This window comes from Patella vulgata, chromosome 6, assembly GCF_932274485.2.
Source record: "Patella vulgata chromosome 6, xgPatVulg1.2, whole genome shotgun sequence".
NCBI classification, from domain to species: domain Eukaryota; kingdom Metazoa; phylum Mollusca; class Gastropoda; family Patellidae; genus Patella; species Patella vulgata.
This window is the reverse complement of record NC_065884.2, coordinates 44866593-44888587: the sequence shown is the minus strand read 5'-3', so window position 1 is coordinate 44888587 and position 21995 is coordinate 44866593. Positions and strand designations below refer to the sequence as shown.

The 21995-nt window shown below is 32.9% G+C and overlaps 1 protein-coding gene across 3 annotated transcripts in view; it reads right to left on the bottom strand.

Moving 5' to 3' along the window:
- Positions 1-21510, bottom strand: part of LOC126823397 (kinesin-like protein KIF21A) — a 54794-nt gene extending 33284 nt beyond the window's left edge. For all 3 annotated transcript variants that reach the window (XM_050552213.2, XM_050552211.2, XM_056101991.1), the window contains exons 1-14: positions 21141-21510; positions 19444-19626; positions 16657-16699; positions 8910-9092; positions 5654-5710; positions 5230-5322; positions 4445-4573; positions 3807-3974; positions 3470-3585; positions 2581-2776; positions 2067-2259; positions 1767-1833; positions 1338-1574; positions 541-643 (exon numbers count right to left, since the gene is read on the bottom strand). In XM_050552213.2, coding sequence (XP_050408170.1) covers positions 541-643; positions 1338-1574; positions 1767-1833; positions 2067-2259; positions 2581-2776; positions 3470-3585; positions 3807-3974; positions 4445-4573; positions 5230-5322; positions 5654-5710; positions 8910-9092; positions 16657-16699; positions 19444-19626; positions 21141-21178 — 1806 coding nt within the window. In that variant the 5' untranslated portion in view covers positions 21179-21510. The remainder of the gene's footprint in view (positions 1-540; positions 644-1337; positions 1575-1766; positions 1834-2066; positions 2260-2580; positions 2777-3469; positions 3586-3806; positions 3975-4444; positions 4574-5229; positions 5323-5653; positions 5711-8909; positions 9093-16656; positions 16700-19443; positions 19627-21140) is intronic.
- Between the last annotated feature and the right edge of the window lie 485 nt (positions 21511-21995).

Sequence of the window (21995 nt, the reverse complement as noted above, 5' to 3'; positions counted from 1 at the left end):
CAAACAACCAAGATGAGACAAGATGAGACCACCAATAAGCCCAGGTGGGCGATTGACGGTCACTCTCCGTTTTCTCGCTACAGGTACTGGAAAAATATTGCCCATTCTAATTACCATCCATGAATCCTAGGACTATATTATTATTGAGTACATTGCTATATAGACGGAACAATCCACATTGCCTACCATATGTATTCGACAGCTTTGCCAGAATTCCAAACTTATTTTCAATTAGTTAGTTAAGGCTAAATTAGATTACCCGAGTCACTTAATATTATACATGCAACAGAAAAAAATTCTGATAAATCTCGTGTGTAGTTATGTCACATGAGAAGAATAACCAAAAATGATTGGTTTAATAGGTGAATTTATTTTCTTCGTTGTCGCTTAACTTGTCGCTGAGGTGAGCACATTACACGATTTGTTGCCGATGAAGCGACGACTTGGGCGATCATATCAAACAAGTCTGTTCATTAATTCACCCATTTTGAGTCTCGTAGCGAAAGAGTTAAATCAAAATCTATTATTAACTATTTTTACCACATTTGTCTCATCTTCATCCGATTTTTCTTGACTTTCTACATGTTCTGTATCATCATCTTTACATTCCTCTTCACCACCACTTACATTCTCTTTATCACTTCTATAACAATAATATACATTTTCTTTATCACTTCTATAACAATAATATACATTCTCTTTATCACTTCTATAATAATATACATTCTCTTTATCACTTCTATAACAATAATATACATTTCTCTTTATCACTTCTATAAACAATAATATACATTCTCTTTATCACTTTTATAAAATGGGGTTTATTGTCCTACTGTTCTGCTCCGACTGCGCTAATGAAAACGGGCATACGCCATACAGTGTGCTATGGAGGGAAATTTTCCCTGGACAGCGGGGCCACGGCCTACTCTTATATCAAATTTCGACTGCCAAGGAATCTTTAATGTGCACACCAATGTGTACACAGGACTCTGGACTTTCGTCCCATCTAAACGAATATATGTTGTTCATTGCCAGGCCCTTGGTCCTGCATCACTGACAAAGAGGAACCATACTGGAAAATACTGTTTAACTTTCTCGGCCACGGCCAATGCAGGGATGGAACACAGCCCTCCAGCTTAGCGAACCAACGCCTTACCCACTAAGCCACCGTGGCTCCCTTTATCACTTTTATAATAATTATATACATTCCCTTATATACAGTACAATAATATTAGCAAGTTTACCATCTAAAAAACTTTTTGTTATACTCACATGTAAGTGTATAATATATTAAGTAAAGAATGTGTTCTTGTTTATTACTTTTAGTCTTAACTTACCCCTGATCGGCTATTCTTGATTTAGCACGCTTTGATTTCTTTAATTTCCGAACATCTTTTTTAGCTTCTTCCAATATAGCTGACAATGAGTTTTCCTCTATAGACATGGGCATATCAAAACATCCACTAGACACTGTAGACATCGGACTAGCTAATAACCGGGATGGACTTCGGGGACTACGTAATGCTGATTTTCTGACTGTTTCACACATTGCTTCAGACTCACAAAGTTTAGTTCTAAAACGAAAATAAGCATTTTATCTTTTTGGTTTGATTCCTATATTTATAATATAACTGTATCAAAAATAAAGAATACACCAATCTATACTTCTATCACAATTAGCACTCCAGAAAAATTACCGTATTTCAACTAGTAAAATTTGGGTGTTATGATCTTCAAGATAATTTGAAAGATTTCATTTAACTTACTTTAAATCTTCTATTTCTGTAACATAACCACTAATAAGATTACTAGCAGCTTCATTAGAAACTTCACCTGTAATATACATGTAGATATAAAATACCAGTCTCAGATAAAATCAAGACATATATTTACAACGAATTGAATATCTTTAGAAATGGGTCAAATGTTCAAAACCATTCATTTTTCAGAAGGACTTAAAACTTGATAATAAATTACAAAAATGTAAGTTTTCATCTTCACACTATTGGTACTTTTGATAAATTAAAGCCAATATGTGTGGGATATATATATAAAACCTGTCTTACCATTTTCTGTAACAATTCCTAAAGATGCGATTTCTACAATTAATTGTGAGTTTCTAGCCTTCAGACCTTCTATGGTTTCATTCATTGCTTTAATTCTTTGTCGTAATTTCTCTAATTCTGTTTGCAACATTTGATTTTCATGGAACATGTCATTGACCCCTTCTGCACCTTCAGAGTTGACTATACGTTTACCCTGTTCAATGTACACCAAAATAGTGTGGATAACTGACAGACAATTTAAATAACTGTCCTCGTATCAAAATATAATTCATTAAAGTATCTGTAACGGTTTTCCTTATTAATTAGTGCAAACAATAAAATAGTAATTCATTTATGATACTGAACAGATGGCTGAAATTCTACACAGCAATGTTTTTAACACCAATTATAATACAATCTATGTTTTAAATAATGCCATATGGTGATACTGTATTAATTAATGAATTTATTCATGATAGATTATACAGATTTTTATTCAGTTTATATTATCATGGCTAATAATCTGTTAACTTACCGTTTTAAATTCTCTTAATTCTTGTTGTAAAGTTATTATTTCAGATCGTAACATTGCCATTTGTTTACTGGCTTTATCTTGATTAGCCATGATCTTGTTTTTGATATTACGAGCTCTGTTGGCGTATTTTAATGTGTTTAAGGTCTCCATAAAGTCTCGATCAGATGGAGATATACACGCTATCATTAATGTTCGACTGAAATTAAACACAGTAAGATACAGAACAAATATCTGGAAACTTTAAAGGTAACATAAAGATGTGCAACAAGAATTGAGAAGTGCTATTTAGGTGCTCTGGAAGGAATAATTGTATCCTAATTATGCCTATATCTATGTAGCTGAAAGAATGATACTTTTGACTTGAATAAAAGGTGGCCTCAGGCTAATGGTTACAAGTGGAATCACTGATCTTTATCATATACATTTCAGTTTTTAAATGAATGAATCTTTTATGAAACATGAGCTCTGATAGCAGTAATAACTCTACATTTTTCTCATTATGTTCAGATTATGGTGAATAGCAAGATGCTGCTGAAGTCAAATGGGGCTTTAACATCCTACTTTTTGGCACCAACCAGGTAATGAAGATGGTCATGTAGTGTACTATAAGGTAATTTTTTCCATGCCAGTAGCATTTTCAGCTATTCTTCGAAGAATACCAACTGTCAAGGTTCTTTTATGTGCACACCAAAGTGTACACAGTACCTATCTTTTTTGTCGAATCCAAATGACTAGGCACTGTTTTTTGCCGACTCTGATCCTGAACATCTAAAATGGGGAAACCATGCCCATAATTCCCGGGAACCTTAGCTCCTTACTCATCGAGCAACTGTGGCTCCTGCTGAAGTCAAGGGTTATAAATGATTATGAAACTAATGTATAGTATTACCTGTTACCACCCAGTGAATCTTGTAATAGTCGAGTTAATTTAGAATCTCTATAAGGTACATGGGAACCTTTCTTAGCTTTATCACCTAATGCAGATATCACATTACCTAATGCTAACTGTAAAAAATATAAAAATATCAAGTTTTATATTTCACTATAAGTAACAACCTACCAATATTTTTCCTCTTTTTATTTAGCTTCATCCTATTTTTTTTTTATTGTACAGACATTTGTAACATTAGTTTACCAGTACATAAAATAATATACTATGTGAACTATAGTATTCTTCAAATGAATTGGTAGTTTGTTTTACTCGTTTCAATTGAAATTCAACCTACCAGACCACAATTTATAGAAATTCCTTCTTTAGCTCGATCACCTGTGGCCCCTGTTCGTTTTAATCTTTCCGAACCCGCTAAATCAACAAAGTGAAACTTGGCTGTAAGGGTTTCAAATTCGTTAACAGATTGTGTTGAGTCTGTATCTTTACCATCATCTAATACAAGCTGGTAGAAAAACAAATTTAATCAATTACATTGTTATGTATCACCTGAACATACACCTATGAATCTGGAAATTAAAATCTTAAAACCGTTCAATGTTCCAGAATAAACGACAAAAAAAAAAGGCTATCAATATCCGATTCTACACTGTAAAAAAAACAATGGTCTAACCAAATATCTATTTGTACAAAATCTATTAACATCGATCAATCCTAACATAAGTTCACATTGCTTTTTATTAATATCACATAGCCATCTTTTTTGTAATCATCTGTTGATATCCAATTCCTTCCATAAACATAAAAGCCAAGATGGTAATTAACAACGTTTTCTGGTTTATAAGTACCGTATCTATAGCACACTTTTCAGCCATTATTTTTGTTAAATTCAAATACAGAAATTGATTAATGGCCTTCTTTCAAGTTACAATGCATTATTATTCAGAAAAGAGTAAACATCTTATTAGTACTAACCTCATCTTTAACAATTCTATGTTGTTTAATATGTAGTGTAAAGATGGCATGAGATCGGGATGATTGGGAATTCATGTTGGTACTAGCAGTAGCTCGCGATAAGGCACCAATTTTAAGGCACTGGATGGTCTGTTAAAACAAAACATCATTTATATCAGAATAAAGGATGCATTATGTAAGATTCAGATAAAGAGTGGGATGTTCTTGATTTAACACTTCAAAAATAGACCCTATGACATGAGCCCTGTTTCTCAATATCTTAACTAAAGATAAAATCCAAATTTTAATAGATACTTCAATTTTGATTGGCTGAGCACTAAAATCAATCTAATAATTATCCAATCAAATTACTAAAATTTGAATTTTATCTTAGTAAAATTTCGCGAAACAGGCCCCAGACATTGATTAATCAATCAGCGTTGACATTTGTAGTGGTTTACCCAGTTCCGTCCATGGCACGGCAAGAAGTCGCCGTAACAGACCGTTTCTTTGGCTTATCCCTCACTTCAACCAAAACACCAGTAATATAACAACCCTTCAAGATCCTAGTGTAGTGAAAACAAGTTAAAAGAAATTTTGAACATTAAATGACGCTGATGTTCTAATCCATTTAGGTAATATATCGGCTATCTGATAGCCTAGAGAGTTGATTATGGGCAAATTTAGCTCTTAGTCTTACATAATACATAATTCAAATAAAAATAATACAAGTTTATCATGGATCACCTTACATGTACATCTAGTTTTAACAATATACCTACATTTGACATTTAAAATCAACTTACATCTTGTAATGAAGTAACCAGTCGAGTCGTAACACCCACCACATATATACTACCATTAGCATCTTCATGTATTTTAATGTTAGATTTTCTACCCTTTAACAATACAATACAAAATGAAACAAAAAAGAAAGGGGGAAAGCAAAAAAAAAAGAAGAAAAAAAGTCAATTATTTCTAATTGTATCAACATTTTGGTATAAACAGGTCTTTTTTTTTGTATACTTTATCAAAATGCTCTATGAAAGGAAGAATTCAAATTGAATAGTACCTAGATTGTAACAGAATTAGAAATTAGACTGTTCAATTGTACAATAAACAAGTGTTTTGTCCCAAAAGTCCATCAATCAATAAGTCAATTCTATTATTTCTATAATAAATATTAATGAAGTATTTTATTATGAGCTAGTATCTACACTGGTTACATACCCTTGATTCTGGATCTCTAGTTGTGTCTAGTAAATCTAATACTTCCTCATTATATAACTGAAATTAAACAAGCATTCATATTCTATAAATATTACGAGAATGCAATATTATTTCAATGTCTTTCAAATCTAGTCAGCAATGATTACTCAGAGAAGATTATTTCAATTATTATAGCCACAATATGATCCATATGTGTTGCGTTATAATTCAGTGCTGAGTATCTAAATTATACTATAGTCACAATATAATACATATCATAATACTTGTGTTGCGGTATGATTCAGTGCTGAGTATTTAAATTATAGTCACAATAGAATACACATCACAATACATGTGTTGTGGTATGATTTATATCAATTAATGGTATAGTCACAAATTGATACACGATCAAGTGTTCAAATGAGCTTAAAGAAAAATACTGGTTGTATAAAATTATACAAAATGAGAGCTTTTTTAAAGAGTAAAGCAGGACCCAGAAATCTGTCAAATTTATATACAATAATTCACAACAGTACATGCATATTGCAATTTGTTTCTCATGATCTGATATTAATGAAAGATAAATCCTGATACACTGTTTTAACATATTGTGAATGTAAAGGCTCATATAAATAATAGAATGAATGGATGAAATGGGGTTTAATGTCCTACATTTCTGTATAAATAATGTACTAAAACATTTAATGTAACTTGTTTGATCATTTAGTAATTGTACAATTTTATGAATACACAATTACTGAGTTTATTCTTATGAGATGTTTTGATGAGGATACTAAGTCTTTATGAAGAAAATGATACAAAAATGTGAATTTGATTTAATGTACTTTGACAGTTCAAGCAATCTTTTCAAGTAGCATAATGTCACTGGTGTACATTTTTAAAAAAAAAAGCTGAGCTTACACATGTATTTATCAGTTACACATAAAAGCTTTCGGTTTGGAACATTATCAAATAAAATGAAAAAATATATTTATTAATTGTGTTTTCATATTTTAAAAAATTTTCATGTGGAAATTTATTGAAATAATTAAACTAGTGTATGTTTATGTAACAGGTGTAGATGTTTATATTGTATGACCACTCAGTGTAGATAAACAAGTGAAAATTGATATTAAACCACATGGTGAAGTGTATATTGTATATGTAGGTATAATGATATACTATCTTATTATACATGTATAGAAGATTTGTAGTAAGTATTAGTTGACTAAGATGTGACAAATTGACCTGTATAGTACTAGCTAGCCAACTCACCACTAGTATTATTCTTATTTTAAAGAGACATTTTGGAAAAATATTATCAAAGATGAAAACCATGAATGTGTGGAATATTCAAAATTGCAGAATGTCCTCTTTTACTAGTAATAAATGTATTTTTACACACATGTGTATATTAAATCATAAAGTTCAATCAAAGGTAAGAGTAAGATGATGGATTATCTGTAAGTCGTCTACACGCAATTACTTAGTAACTAGATTAAGAGAAAGGAAAAACGATTTAGTATAAGATATCGATTAATAACAGAACCATGTCTGAACCATTAGTGATACTGTATAAAATGTAATGCAACATAATAAAAAGAAAAACTAAGTGGAATATCTCTTTATAAAGACAAATTGTTTATTTTCTATGTAGTTTAATACTAATAGGTGGGTGTATTTGTATAGAAAAGGTTTACAGCTTTCTTTGATACTATTACAGTCTTTTATATTCTTTGATAAATAGTTACAATACTGGTTTAACCATTCCCACATAATATATCTTCTGCCATTATGAATTAATGATTCAATTTCAATCAAAAGTTTAGTAATTTATAGTAATAAATGCAGCAATCATAAAGTTAAAAGAATGCAAAGCATGTCTTTGATAGGTTGCGTACAAATACATTGAACCTTTCAATTTAAAGAGGAAAATAAGATCTTCTGTCTGGCTATATATTCACATGTACGCAGGCATACGTCCATCATGTCAGTACGTTTACATTTCCCTGTCAATAACTGTCACTTTCAAGGTTGATATTGGTCAATATAAGAGATGTAACCATATAACAAACTAACACTAACTATCCCTACACGTGTGCTAGGTTTAACAAAGTAGAAAATCATTTACCTATAGCTTCAATGAACATTTATAGAAGTATATTTTATCTTTTCTATACATTGGTATGTGGTCTTGTATGGCAACATTTTGAAGTGTTTAACTGGCACAGAATTTCAATAAACAACATGAATAGGTTATTTGTGAAAGACTTTACTCAAGTATAATAATAAATTTACTACTGCCAATACCTAGTGATGAATATAGGTCTTGAGAACATACGTTTACTAACAACATGACCCGTTATTATTAGATTTAATGATTGTCATACTTCAATAATCACTTCTTGATTTAATTGAAGTTAGTCTAGCATAAAACAATTTCATCCTCTAATGATGTGGTCATCAAACACATCTGCTGAAATATTTGTTCAAAGTAAAATAATTATTTGCACCATGAAATACACCATGCACTTGTAAAGTTGTGTTAAAATCACAGATGTATGATGTCAAGTAATCCATTATTACAGATCAATCAAATGTTTTAATTCTGATTGATTTTCTCATATTTCTCATATGGGAGCTATTTTTAAATATTGAACTAAAATTAAACAATGAGTTAGCCAATGAGAAAAGTGTTTTTAAGCTGTGTTCTACTTAGAACATCAGGTACATTGTAAACCATGACAAGCCAAAACAAATACATTGAATGTCAAGAGGTCAATACAGTTCACATCATGTACATCCACAATGACCAGTCATAAACCTACGCAGTCTGATTTGTCTCAGAAAAAAACAAACTAAAATGGGTTTGGTCCAGAAAGTATTCAGACTGAGTATTCATTTAATAACCTTAAAATTAAACTCTGTTTACCCACAGAGTCATTGAGTAGATTTCATTTGAAGATCTTCATTTGCAGGAACCTCTACCATAATATTAATATTTAATTGCCATGCCGGTTGGCTGTGTGTAATTGCAGTGGATTAGTTTCTATTATATTACAAGCTGTATTCTATACAAATGAAACAGTATGTAAGAAGATAAGTACTAGAGTCTAGAACTTACTTTTTCTTGATTTTGGAGGATTCCAGAAGCTGTCCCACCTCTCTTTCTGTAAATAGCTAAACCCTAACTAAATGCTAATCCTTGTTCAATGTGTAATCATCTAATTCTAAGAAGTTCACATAAACTTACAAAACATAAGCTACAATTACTTACCTCCATAAATTGAGCATTGACTTTAAAATCAGGTGGTGGTTCATTTCTTTCAACTGCTTCCTTTCTACACTTTTCTATTCCTTTAAATAAATGGTCTACTGCTCGAGGTATGATGCCTATAATATCAGGATCAGCTGTTACATCAAACCCAGTTCCCATTGTATAAGTCTTCCCTGATCCAGTCTAAATAAAAAAAAAACCAACATCCAGAAACTTATTAAACTGAATAGAATTTTATATAAATAAATATTTTAAATTAAAAGAGAAACAGGGTCTAACATACACACAACACAAACTAGGTCATTTTGGACATACGGTCCAATTTCAATTCAATAATTCGATTGTGCACAGGATTGTGAGGTTGGACAGGTGACCATTGTCACATACATGTGGGGAATCGAAACAATGCCACTTGATTGAAGGAAAGACCGTATATCTAAAGCGCAAGCCACCCTATTTGACCATCCAATCCTCCAAATATTTAAAGATGCATTATGTAAGATTTAGATAAAGAGTCGGGTGTTCTTGCTATAATAGTTCAAAAATAGACAATGAGAAATGAATACATTGAAAATTGTTTGTTCCAAAGAAATCAATGATCATGAAGTAATGATCAGCCTTTAAAACCGAAGGATAACATTAACATTAATTCTCATTGGTATGGTAGTCATTAATTCTCATCTGTATTCATATCATAAGAGTACAGTATTATTTCTTTCAAGCAAAATTTAAAAATAAACAATTCAAGATGGAATGATCGTTGTTTTTGATCGCCTGATGTTTATTTTATTTTTGTAGACTTTCTATTGGCTGCATATTAAACTAACATTTTTCAAGTTATTTTAAGGAACATTATTTTTTCATGTCATGAACATGGATGGTCAAAATGAGAAATTTTAAATATTCTGTAAAAACTGTAAATAATGTTAGCTAATAAAAAAACAATAGCCACATGTTATCATGTACGTGTATTATAATAGTAAATTCAACTTTATAGCTACATAGAAGAATAAATAAAAAGTGATGTTGAATAATATTACTTCAAAAATAGCAACAGGATAATGATACCGCAAAACATGAGAATATTCATGTGGTTTCCTAAAGTGTAAGATAACGGCATTTAATGGTACATTGTAAGAGAGAAAAGTGAAAGGTAAATTAGATGTGCGGAGAAATTTCAGCCCATGTTGGAGATGAAGTCTTGATCCTTATGTCAATATACATTACAGTTACTGTTAGTTATGTAGACTATATATTAAACACACACACCCTAAAATAGACCTACAGGTGATCACATAGTACTGTATCAAAAACCTAAACCAAACCAGAAATATCCTTTTTTAAAAGAACCCCAAAAAAACCATGTAACACAACCATCAATAACATAGGTGATAAATCAAATGTATCCCTTTAATTACATGTATCCTAGCAACCTATTTCTAAATATGACATCGACCAGATACTAATTACACCGTGACTATAGTCAAGGACAATTAGTCATATCCACAATTACATCAGTAACTTAGCCTATTCAATTCTGCCTGTCATTAAAACATAACTGTATCTCTTTGCATATTTTACAATTTTATTATAAGAAGCATTATAATTTGAATTTGACGTTTTGTTGGAAGGTAAAAAAAAATAGTTATAGATTGTTTTCTAGAATTTTCAGTTACATTTGTATAGTTAGTATTGTATTTTTTTGTATTGTTCAGAGTGTTTAGAAAGTAAATATGGTACCCAAAATTTGGAATAAAACTGCCATGCCATAATGAGCAGTGGTTTTCAACTTTAATAAGCCCTTGGAAAAAATACCATACTATTGGAATTTGATAATTATATGCAGTTTTCAAATTCATAATTATAATAAACTTAAGCAACAGTGCCACTATCATTGAATAACTATTGTTCTAGACAAAATGATAATTTTATGCACTATGGTGCTTTTAACTGCACATGGTAGATCATTAACACTTCTTTCATAGTACCAATATGCAAAGATCTTATACGTAGGTACGATACATAGAACAAGAGCCTGAATCGTTTGATCTAATTACATGTAGCTATACTATCATGCAAAGGGCAGGGTAGTCTTGCATGTTTTGACAGCTAACAATTCTATTAATTTTATATAGTTTAATATGTTATAAAACGTGATGATTGATCGCAATGTGATATAAGAACTTAAAAACAGTAAACACTGAATCAGATTCAAGCTAATTAAAGTCTAATAGTGAAAAAACTGAGACAATTTTAGCAAGAATTCTATCACATGAAGTACAATAAAAATTAAATCTTGACTTGATTGATTGCTTTAGTTACTGTTTAGTTTAAATTCTTCCTGTATTGGTGTAAGGAGTGTGTAAGTATAGTAAATATACGATAGTAGGTCTAATGCGTGCTAAGTCTTTTAAAATACTAGTTAACAATAGTAACCATGACACAGTTTTACAACTATGTACTAACAAGACAACTGAAGATGTTAAAGAGATGAAAAAAAACCCAACCAATTATTTTTCCATCCTGCTGTTTCAATAGACAAGATGTCTAGTACTTTACTACTATACCTAATTATTAGTCACTGTACATGTATGTCACATCGTTAATCTTTTAACTTTGAGGCACATGTGGATTTTCTTTTTTCAAAAAAGAAAGATAGGTCACCAGGCAACAAAACATACGCCCAGAACAGCTAAAGCATTTGGGCAGTCAACAAGGGTTGTCACATATTTTTTCTTCTGTCAGTAATGGAAACATTTACAACACACTAAAATCTGATTACGAGTAACAAACTATGAAGTAATTATCAGAAATCATTGGAATTTGTTTGGTTTCTAGTTCTGCCCTATAGATACTACATGTAATGTTTAGTATACAAACATTTAATATCAAGGGCCATAACTCTGGAAGTAATTTTCAGAATTCATTGAAAATCAATACGATTCTGTCTCGTGGCAATAGACAGTGTATATAAACAGAGGCTTCACAAGATTTTTCAAAGTGATGAAGACCATAACTCTGGCAGTAATAGTCGGAAATTGCTGAAAATTAATATTTATTCAGAAGCCCAAATCTACTGTGGTGTTCTGAATTGGCAATTTACGTGACCATGTGCAAAATCATATCTGATTGAGAAAAGCATAAGGGATGTAAATAGTGTGATATGACATCATATAAACCATCAGTAGATAGAAGATGATTTTTGTTTGAGTGTGCTATTGGGTCATCAGCCACTTATTAGAATAATCAATAATTTACACTTAATAATACTCACTTATAGCAAGCATCTGGTGATACCAACCTAATTCTACTACAGTAGTCAAATTACAAATGTATATGAATGTGAATCAGCCGGGCAATTCCGCAAAAAGTGGACATGGCATTCAAAATTTTTCTTTTCATTTACTGTAAAGCTGAATATATTTTATTAAATACATGTATAATAAGTTGAAGTTGATTAAATCACTTTTTATTTCTTCTCAAATTAATTTTTTGGCATCAAAACTACAGATTTTTAGCTGCACTGTTCCACATGTAATAAATACCAAAAATCGGTATCATCCACTCTTTTGTCATTTTTCCTGTATTACATGTACATGCCATGGTCAATCAATGTTAAGTTAAGTACCGTGATTACTGTAATGTGAGTTACCAGTTTTACTGGGTACAGGACAATTTGTCCCCTGGAACTAGTCGGATGCCACCAAATTATCCCCCGATAATTTGTAGTCCAGGTCTATTCGGCGCCGAGGACAATTCGTCCCCTAGGTCTATTCGTCCCCGGGTTGTTAAAAAAATATGAAGGCCAAAATAGAGGAAGAAATTAGTAGTTCCCCCCTCTTCTATTGAACACCAGTCCTTTCAATTTTCAATCATAGATCAATTAAATCCATAGTGGGAAACCATTTTAACATGTGATCATTTTTTTTACAGAACTATAATAGTAAGTGCAGAGGGACTACACCAAGTATAATTACACAAAACAAATCTACAGACAAGATACAATACATAGAAATCACAAACAAACGTATCAAATTAAGTGAATAGATCTGGGGGCTAGCCGTAAGTGTCCATTGCGTTGTACAGTCCTGGGCCCGTAGTGATACAGACTTCAGTTAAATTGAAAACAATCAGGAATACAACCCAGAGAAAAACATTGTGTGATACCAGCACGAGTCATAATCTGCATGCCACATGAAATATAAATGTAAGCATATTGAAGTAAAAAAATTACCTATACAAGTAACCATATCGGTAAAATGAATAAAAAACCAGGTAGTCTAAAACTACATGGTCTATGTTAAGTGAGAAACATTTTAAGTATTCAACAAAATTGAGGTATATTAACTATAAAGTTAGGGCATGTGTTCCATTTACCACAAAGCAGAGGAAAATCAAAACAATACTGAATACAAAGAAGCAAACTGAGAAAATGTAAACCGTCTCGAACGATAGCCACAAAGAGAGGTTGCCAGGCAACAAAACATACGCCCACAGCAGCTAAATCGTCCCAACGGTCGACAAGGGTTGTCACACATTTATTCTTTTGTAGATAATTGGGGAAATTTATTTACAAGTCAATTTCATTCAGATCCGATTATAATTTTCGTCGTTTGAGAGTTCACGAGTTCACAATTTCTACATACTGAAACAAGGGCCTCAACTCTGGAAGTAATTCACAGAAAATTTTGAAATTTGACAGGCTTTTACTAATTTAAATAATGCATATACCAGTAAATTTCATACAGATCGGATGATAACTTTTGTCATTGGCAACGCTCAAACGGTTCACAAAGTAAAACAAGGGTCATAACACTAGAAAAATTGACAGAAATTGCTGAAATTCAATAGAACTCTGTTTCACAAATGCAAATGGTGCATATAAATTTCATACATATCTGATGATAACTTTCATCAATTGAGCATTAACAAGGTTGAACAAAGTGAATCAAGGGCCATAATTATTGAAAATTGCTGAAATTAAATAGGCTTTATGGTTTCAATAATCTTAATGATGCATTTAAATTTCATACAGATCAGATCATAAATTGAAACAAGGGCCATAACTCCAGACATAATAAACGGAAATTATTGAAATTTAATAGGCTTCTTCATCTCACTAACGTAAGCAACACATATCAATTTTAAAACAATAGGATCATAACTTTTGGCGTTAGAGCATTCACAAGAAATTGTGGGCGTATAAAAAAAACGAAACGGAACATAGATCTGTATTTTAATCCGATTAAATCAGTAATCTATCAGTTGATGGAGGTCCTGTGTCCTCTTCAATTGACTCTTGCTTGAGTACCGTAACAAAAACTTGGTCTGGCACTCCTGTGTCGTCAGTGTCGATACAGTTTATTTTCAATATGATATGACGATGCGGCAAACTGATAAGCAATATGTATCGCAATATGGTGACATCACGAATTATGCCCAAAACAGTCTCAAATTACATTCTGTTTCAAGGCGTTTGAGATGGGTAAGCATGTTTGTTGCCACCTCTAATTACACAGGCAGCAGGTGGCTTTATTATTTTCTTTTGATAAAAAATAAAGCCAAATCGTTGACTAATGTTTGCCGGACGATAACAGTATAGTATGCGTGACTGAACCGAGATCGAGGTCGTGTATCTATAGTTAACGAGTCATCAAGAAGCTGACTTCAAATCGCACGGTGAAGCAAATAAACTGCGAAACCGATATTATTTTTGTTTCGTTATTAAAGAAATAATTAATTTGCGTTGTGGTAATTCAATAGTAATAGTTTCTTGGATTAATTAAGTAAAACTATGAAGTACAGTAAGTGATTTTATGAACAGGTACGTAGAAGCACTTCCAACTTACATGTAGGTTTAAGACCAGTTTGTTAACATCATGTCACAATGCCCGTGCAATTCATGTAAGGGACGCAATTTTAGTGTCTATACCGTGGCTTCAGGGGTCAAGCAATCCATTAAAATAGAACCAACCACCAGATGGAAAACACATAACGTCATTGTCAAATCTAAGGTGGCTTGCAAAGATAGCCAGCAACTGCCATAAATTTTCACACTTCTTTTTCTTGAGTTTCTAAATATTTCAAGGAAAAGTCACCTAAATTGTATACATGAAGCAATTATATCAATTGAGTTTCTAAATATTTCAAGGAAAAGTCACCTAAATTGTATACATGAAGCAATTGTATCATATGCTGGAGGTACTTTTAATACACTCTACGAGCTGACTGAATAAATATCAATCAAATTAGGAATTACGATGACTGCCAAAGATAGATACATGTATATAACAAGCCAACAGTGAGGCTGATGTCCCCCGCCGAAATCCCCAAATAAATAGATGACACATATTAATTAATCGCACATCTATTTTTTTCAAAAGTATCGAGCAATCAAACTGATTATCAACTATACACTAAGTTTCATCACTCTCTATCAGATAGAATCAAAGTTATCTTGTCCCTAAGCATCGACCAAGGAAATGGCTTATCTCTGCTTAGCTTTAGCTCGATATGTTAATCATTGAACTCAGTCAAGACAAACATCTATGTACATCAGGTTTAAACATTCTACCTCAATTAGAAGCAGAGTTGTTATGTTCCAAAGTCTTGACCAATCAAAATGCTTATTGCTCCTTAGCCTAAGCAGACAATTCTCATCATCGAACTTAGTCAAGGTATTGATGTAATGAAACTATACACCAAGTTTCATCACTCTGGCTTAATTAGAACTAAAGTTATCGTGTCCCAAAGCATCAACCAATCAAATTGCTTATCTCTGCTTACCCTAAGCAGAAAATGCTCATCTTCGAACTCCATCAAGGCATTGACTTAATAAACATCTACACCAAGTTTGAACTTTCTAGGTCAATTAGAAGGAGAGTTATTGTGTCCCAAAAAGTGTGACGGACAGACAGACGGACGGACGGACGGACAGACGAACCCTTTTTAATAGTCCCCTGCTTTCTTCGAAAGGCGGGGGACAATAATATTAATATAAGTGATAAGGTGGCTATGAAGACCTGGTTATCCCGAATGTCAGAGCCGATCTTGTTGATAAGAAGCCGCTTATAATTTGACATTGACACACAACCGAAGGTGAATAGGCCTACCTGTCCAGTTAATACAATGGACATCCCACATCGGTCCACAAAAGAGAGACATATACTAGTCGCCTCCTACTTCCGATTTCCAAGGCATTATAGTCCAAGCCTTGACTCTCATATAAATAAACCATTTGGTACTATTTCGTACCTATATCATGTTAGTTGATGACACTGGACTGCCAGAGCATGATGAATAGTAAGTTTTAAGTACATCAAAGATGAGCTAATCAAGGTAGCCATACAGTGTGTTATCTGGCAAATTTTGCCCAAGCAGCAGTGCTTCAGCTCTATCTATTTTTGTATTCCCGCTGTCAAAGGGCTTGGTTTTTCATCCTAATAGTAATAGTACACCAGACATTGTCCTTGCCAAGCCCTCCATCCTGCGCCACTTACATGTACTAAACTGAAACCACCAGAAAATCCTAAAGAAATTTCTCGACCAACACTGTGAGCGAACCCAGGACCTGCTAGCGAGCCAGTGTCTTCCTTACTGAGCCATAAATAAAAAGCTAATAGTATAGTAATAATAGTAATACATGAAAAATATTGTATGTTTATTCCACATACATATTGTAGCCTACTTAATCTGAAACAGTTATATTTGATTTAAGGACTATCAATTTAGAAGTACATGCACATACCTGGCCATAGGCAAAAACAGTTGCATTATATCCATCAAAACACCTGAAAAATAGAAATTGGTTAGTTTTGAATAAACCTTTATATTTAAAATTCCCTTGAGAGAGAGAGAGAGAGAGAAACATCTACTTGATAGGATCTAGGTACAATTTTATTTCAACAAGCCAATGAGGCTGATGTCCCCCACCGAAATCCCGAAATAAATAGATGACACTTATTAATTAATTGCACATTTATTTTTTTCAAAAGTATCGAGCAATCAAACTGATTATCAACTATACACTAAGTTTCATCACTCTCTATCAGATAGAATCAAAGTTATTTAGTCCCAAAGCATCGACCAATGAAATTGTTTAGCTCGAAATGTTTTTATCATTGAACTAAGACATTTTTGATCAATGCATAGGTCATGTTATTTTATTATTTTTTAATTGTTTTTAATTTTGGATCTATACATGTATATTCAGTTATTAATGCTTGGTTAGTCATTAGAGAGGCAGACAGCAATTAATCTGTCAGTCAATTTATTAAATTATTATAGGCCGGCAACTAAAGTCTCTTCTAACTATTTGTTTTAAATGCCTTAAGACTCAAGACTTTATCCTTCAATAGTTATATGTTTATGTCAACACCTTTTATACTATTTATAGTAACTAATTTATATAAAAAGATTAGTTGGAGAGACCGACTTAGGGAACCTATACTAGTTGGAGGTCCGATTTATTGGAAATTATAAGTTGTTTAATTAATAATTGTTGCTGTTATTTGCTCCTGAAATAAAGTCTTGAAGATCCATTCCAAGAATCTGTATTCATTTCCGATACTTAGAGATCACAGGACGGCGAACTACATTCCCCGAAAGTCGCACTTTGTTACATTCAACTAATGAACATCAACATCAAGTTTAAACAGAGTTGTTACATGTATGTTCCAAAGTCTTGACCAATCAAATTGCTTATCACTCGTTAGTCTAAGCAGAAAATACTCATCATCGAACTTAGTCATGGTAATGATATAAAGAATCTATACTTCTATACACCGAGTTTCATCTCTCCCACTTAATTATTACCAAAGTTATTGTGCCCCAAAGCATCAACCAATCAGATTGGTTATCTCTGCTTACCGTAAGCAGACAATGTTCATCATCGAACTCCATCAAGGTATTCACCTAATGAACGCCTACATCAAATTTGAACATTCTACCTCAATTAGAAGGAGAGTTATTGTGTTCCAAACTCTTGACCAATCAAATCGCTTATCGCTCTGCTTAGCTTACCCTCAGAATAAAATGTTCATTATCGAACTTAGTCATTGTATTGATGTGCTAGAACTATACACCAAGTGTCATCACTCTCACTTAATTAGAACTAAAATTACCATCATGTCCCAAAGAATCAACCAATCAAATTGCTTATCTCTGCTTATACCTGAGCAGACAGTCATCGAACTCCATCAATGCATTCACCTAATGAATGCCTACACCAAATTTGAACATTCTACCTCAATTAGAAGGAGAGTTATTGTGTTCCAAAGTCTCGGACAATCAAATTGTTTATCTCTCTCCTTACCCGGAGCAGAAAATGCTCAATATCGAACTTAGGCAAAGTATTGATGTAATGAAACTACACACCAAGTTTCATCACTCATTTACATGTAACTAGAACTAAAGTTATCGTGTCCCATAGCATCAATTGCTTATCTCTGCTTACCCTAAGCAGGAAATGCTCATCTTCGAACTCCATCAAGGCATTGACCTAATAAACACCTATGTACACCAAGCTTGAACATTCTAGCTCAATTCCATGCTTTCATCGAAAGGTGGGGGACAATAATATGCTTCTGCACAGGAACCTTGAGCTGTGGTAGAAATTTTGATGTCACATACATTACAAGAATACAAGTTTAGGATTGAAACCACACCACTCTATTCATTGAGAGACCTTATGAAATAAAGTGCATGCATTAAACCACATTCAAATATGATACATGTACATGTAGGCTATGTACCTACAATGGGATACTCAAGTGACTAACCAGACTGGCTAGTCTTGTACAAATGTTGTTTTTGTTACTGGTACAGTATGACACTGGTATATAATTAAATCAATAAAATCATGTCTGCATCAAGTTTTTCAACTGGTTAAAACCTACACAGCTATATGTAATACAACTGGTAACTGTCAAACTTTTTCATTTTCGGTCAATGAAATAAAGTACAATGAAAAACCAATTCATCTTTACACCTAATTTTTTTAAGGGCACCAAAATCAAAAATATGTACATGTACTATGTCAGCTATGTAAACAGCAGATTAGCTAAAAAAAATAGTTACAGTACAAGGGCAAAGGAAAGGGAGACAGAGAAACTTGGTCATTTCAGGACTAACATTTCAATAATACATTTGCACTACCCACTGGCACTAGGGGTCTTTAGCAGTGGGAGGAAGCCAGAAGACCCATAGAAATGCCATGAGGTTAGACAGCTGCCCCTACTCTTTGTCACATACTATTTGAACGAACTTCCACTTGACTCAATGACAGACCTCATGATCTAAAGTGCACATGTTAGACCATTTGGCAAAGGACAGAAGACAAATGTGTCTTGGATTAGCAGATTTAAAGTCTCAAACTTTGCAAACATTCATATTTGACCATGCCCCATCTTACTGAACATTTGACAAAAATATTACTTTATACTATAGATCTCTAACATATTCTCATTTGTCAACTAGAAGAGACAAAGTGAAAAGCTTAAAATAACAACACTTTTAAGTTAGTAACAATACTCACCCATCAATTAAATGTCTGACACATGTATCATAAATTGTTTCTTGACCAGTTGGCAAGTCGTACACATGATCGTAAGTAAAACATTTATCCTTTCCAATTTTAACCTGTGGCTGTTCATCTTCTATCACTGATGTACATATCTGACACATATCAATTTTTTCTCTGGCATTTTGTGGCCGAATTCTAATAGAAATAATAAAGAAAGAAACTCAATAACTTCATTAAGTGGTGTGAAATGCATTGAATTGTCAGAATGAGCCACATAGTAATCACCCAGGTGATGTCAAAAATCTCCTGACATTAACATTATATATAGCTAACTAGATGTTTAGGCCTATGTGGTGATAAAACTAACTCAATTGCTAATTGTACAACATTTTGTCATTGAACTTACATCACACAGATACAAATTATTGCACTTTACTGTATTTTCAACAATAAATTTTGGGTTCAAGCTATTAACTCATGACTTCAATGACAAATAATTTCATCGGCAGGTAAGCAAGTTTTCTGTCTGCATGATCCTATAGCTACAAAACAACTCTTAATTTTGGCTTTCTTTTTAAGGAGTTGAGGAAACTTTATTGTTTATGTGGTGGGAATATTCAACTGTGGTGTAGATTTTAGGTGCCATTATAGAGTGGAATGTTAAGTTTAGTGAAACTACCTGTGGAGGCTAATAAAAAAAAGGGATACATGTACATCATAGTGTGCTATGACTATGAGGGAAATTTTGCCCGTACAGCAGTGCTACAGCCTACTCTTATACGGTATTGAATTCCAACTGCCATGGGATTTTTCACGTGCACACCATCTGAAGGGCAAGACAGCTGTCTTTGTCAGCACGCCCCCCCCCCCACACCGGGATCGAACCTGCTACCTCTACCATCCAGGCTGCGATGAGCCAGTGTCTTATTTACTGGTACTTAATTAACTCGACTGCATAGTTTGAAATACTTATTAACAACAGTTTAATCTAGTTATTTACTGGTACTTAAAGGAGCTAAATCGCTAATATTTTGGGCCTAGAAATTGGCACAAATGGGTCGCAACACATATAATAATGTAATATGAATTTATATAAAATGTTTTACATTTAATCGTTTCCGTTTTACTGGGAATTGTCATCAGTTATGTTCGGCGAAATATGCCAGAAGTCTCAACTGAAAGACAGTTTCTAGCGTCTGGTTATTCCAGTCAACACCGATAGTATATTACACATGCTCTCCAAATAAGAATATGGCATCACCGTTTGACAGGACTTCTGTGGAATATGTCTAGCCTCATTCTTTGAGCACCTTGTTACAAATGGCGCTGAAACGCATTATGGTACACGATTCGTGTACCAATGGTAAAATGTTCATCTTTTCCAGGTAAGACCACAACACCAATGCTGATTTAAATTGCAAAAAAATTTGTGTTTTCAATGTCGAAGATTTTGGATGATATTGAGTTATGGACTTAGCTACTTTAATTAACTCGACTGCATAGTTTGAAATACTTATTAACAGTTTAATCTAGGCCAAACTGTAAGATACATGATTACATGGAAATAATTAGGCCAAAAGGCTACAGGATTTGGCTATTCTACAAATTTTCACATACTGCACTGGCCCTCCACCTCAAAGCCTCAATTGTTTTTTTTTTTAAAATACAAATTACCATGTTGGCATCAATAATATTAATAACAATATTACCTAATAGCAACCCGGACACTGCTTTCATCATCTGCCATGATCAAATCTCTCTTTTAGCCGAATGTTTGATTAAATTCTTTGACTGTCAACAATTATTTTTGTCATTCATTCAAATGAGCATTTAATATTATTTTTTTTTTTTTACTTTTCAAATATCAAACCACTAAGTGACACTGTCGCATAAATCGGCGACCTCTTTTTTTCGAATCAAGATATTTATCTTCCATAAAGTGCAAAACGGAGTCCTAATTTTTGTTATCGCAATAATAAGGCACAAATACATCCACTTCCATCACACCTGGTGAATTTCTTGGATGCAAATTTGCTTGAATGACATCCCAATCGTCATAACATTACACACTGTCCATTGATTACAACTCAAAGGCGCTATTTCTAAAAATAATTTAGTCTGGGCCAATCCTATCTTTCGTTACATACAAATTATAAATATCCACTTGCCCTGACATCTATTGAGTAAATTTAAAGTTAAGGAAAGCTAACTCCTCACTCTTATGTCTTTTTACTGTACATAAAAATCACTAGAAAGATCTGACTTGTTAAAAATCTGCAGGCCTATCCATTAATTCACATCAGCATTCTTATTTTCAATTTGTGTTAACAGTTTCTCAAAAAGAAATTAATCTTTAACTTTAATAAATCAGGCCAATGTTTGTTGAACCAATGAAAAGGGACCCAAAAAAGAGATCCTATAAAAAGGTCCTAGGGCTGCAAGAGCACAGTATGAAAACTTGAGGGGCATATGAGATTTAGATAAAGAGCTGACCGTTCTCAATGTAACATTTCAAAAATAGATAATGCAAAATGAATATATTTAAAATTTCATTCAAGTTACTT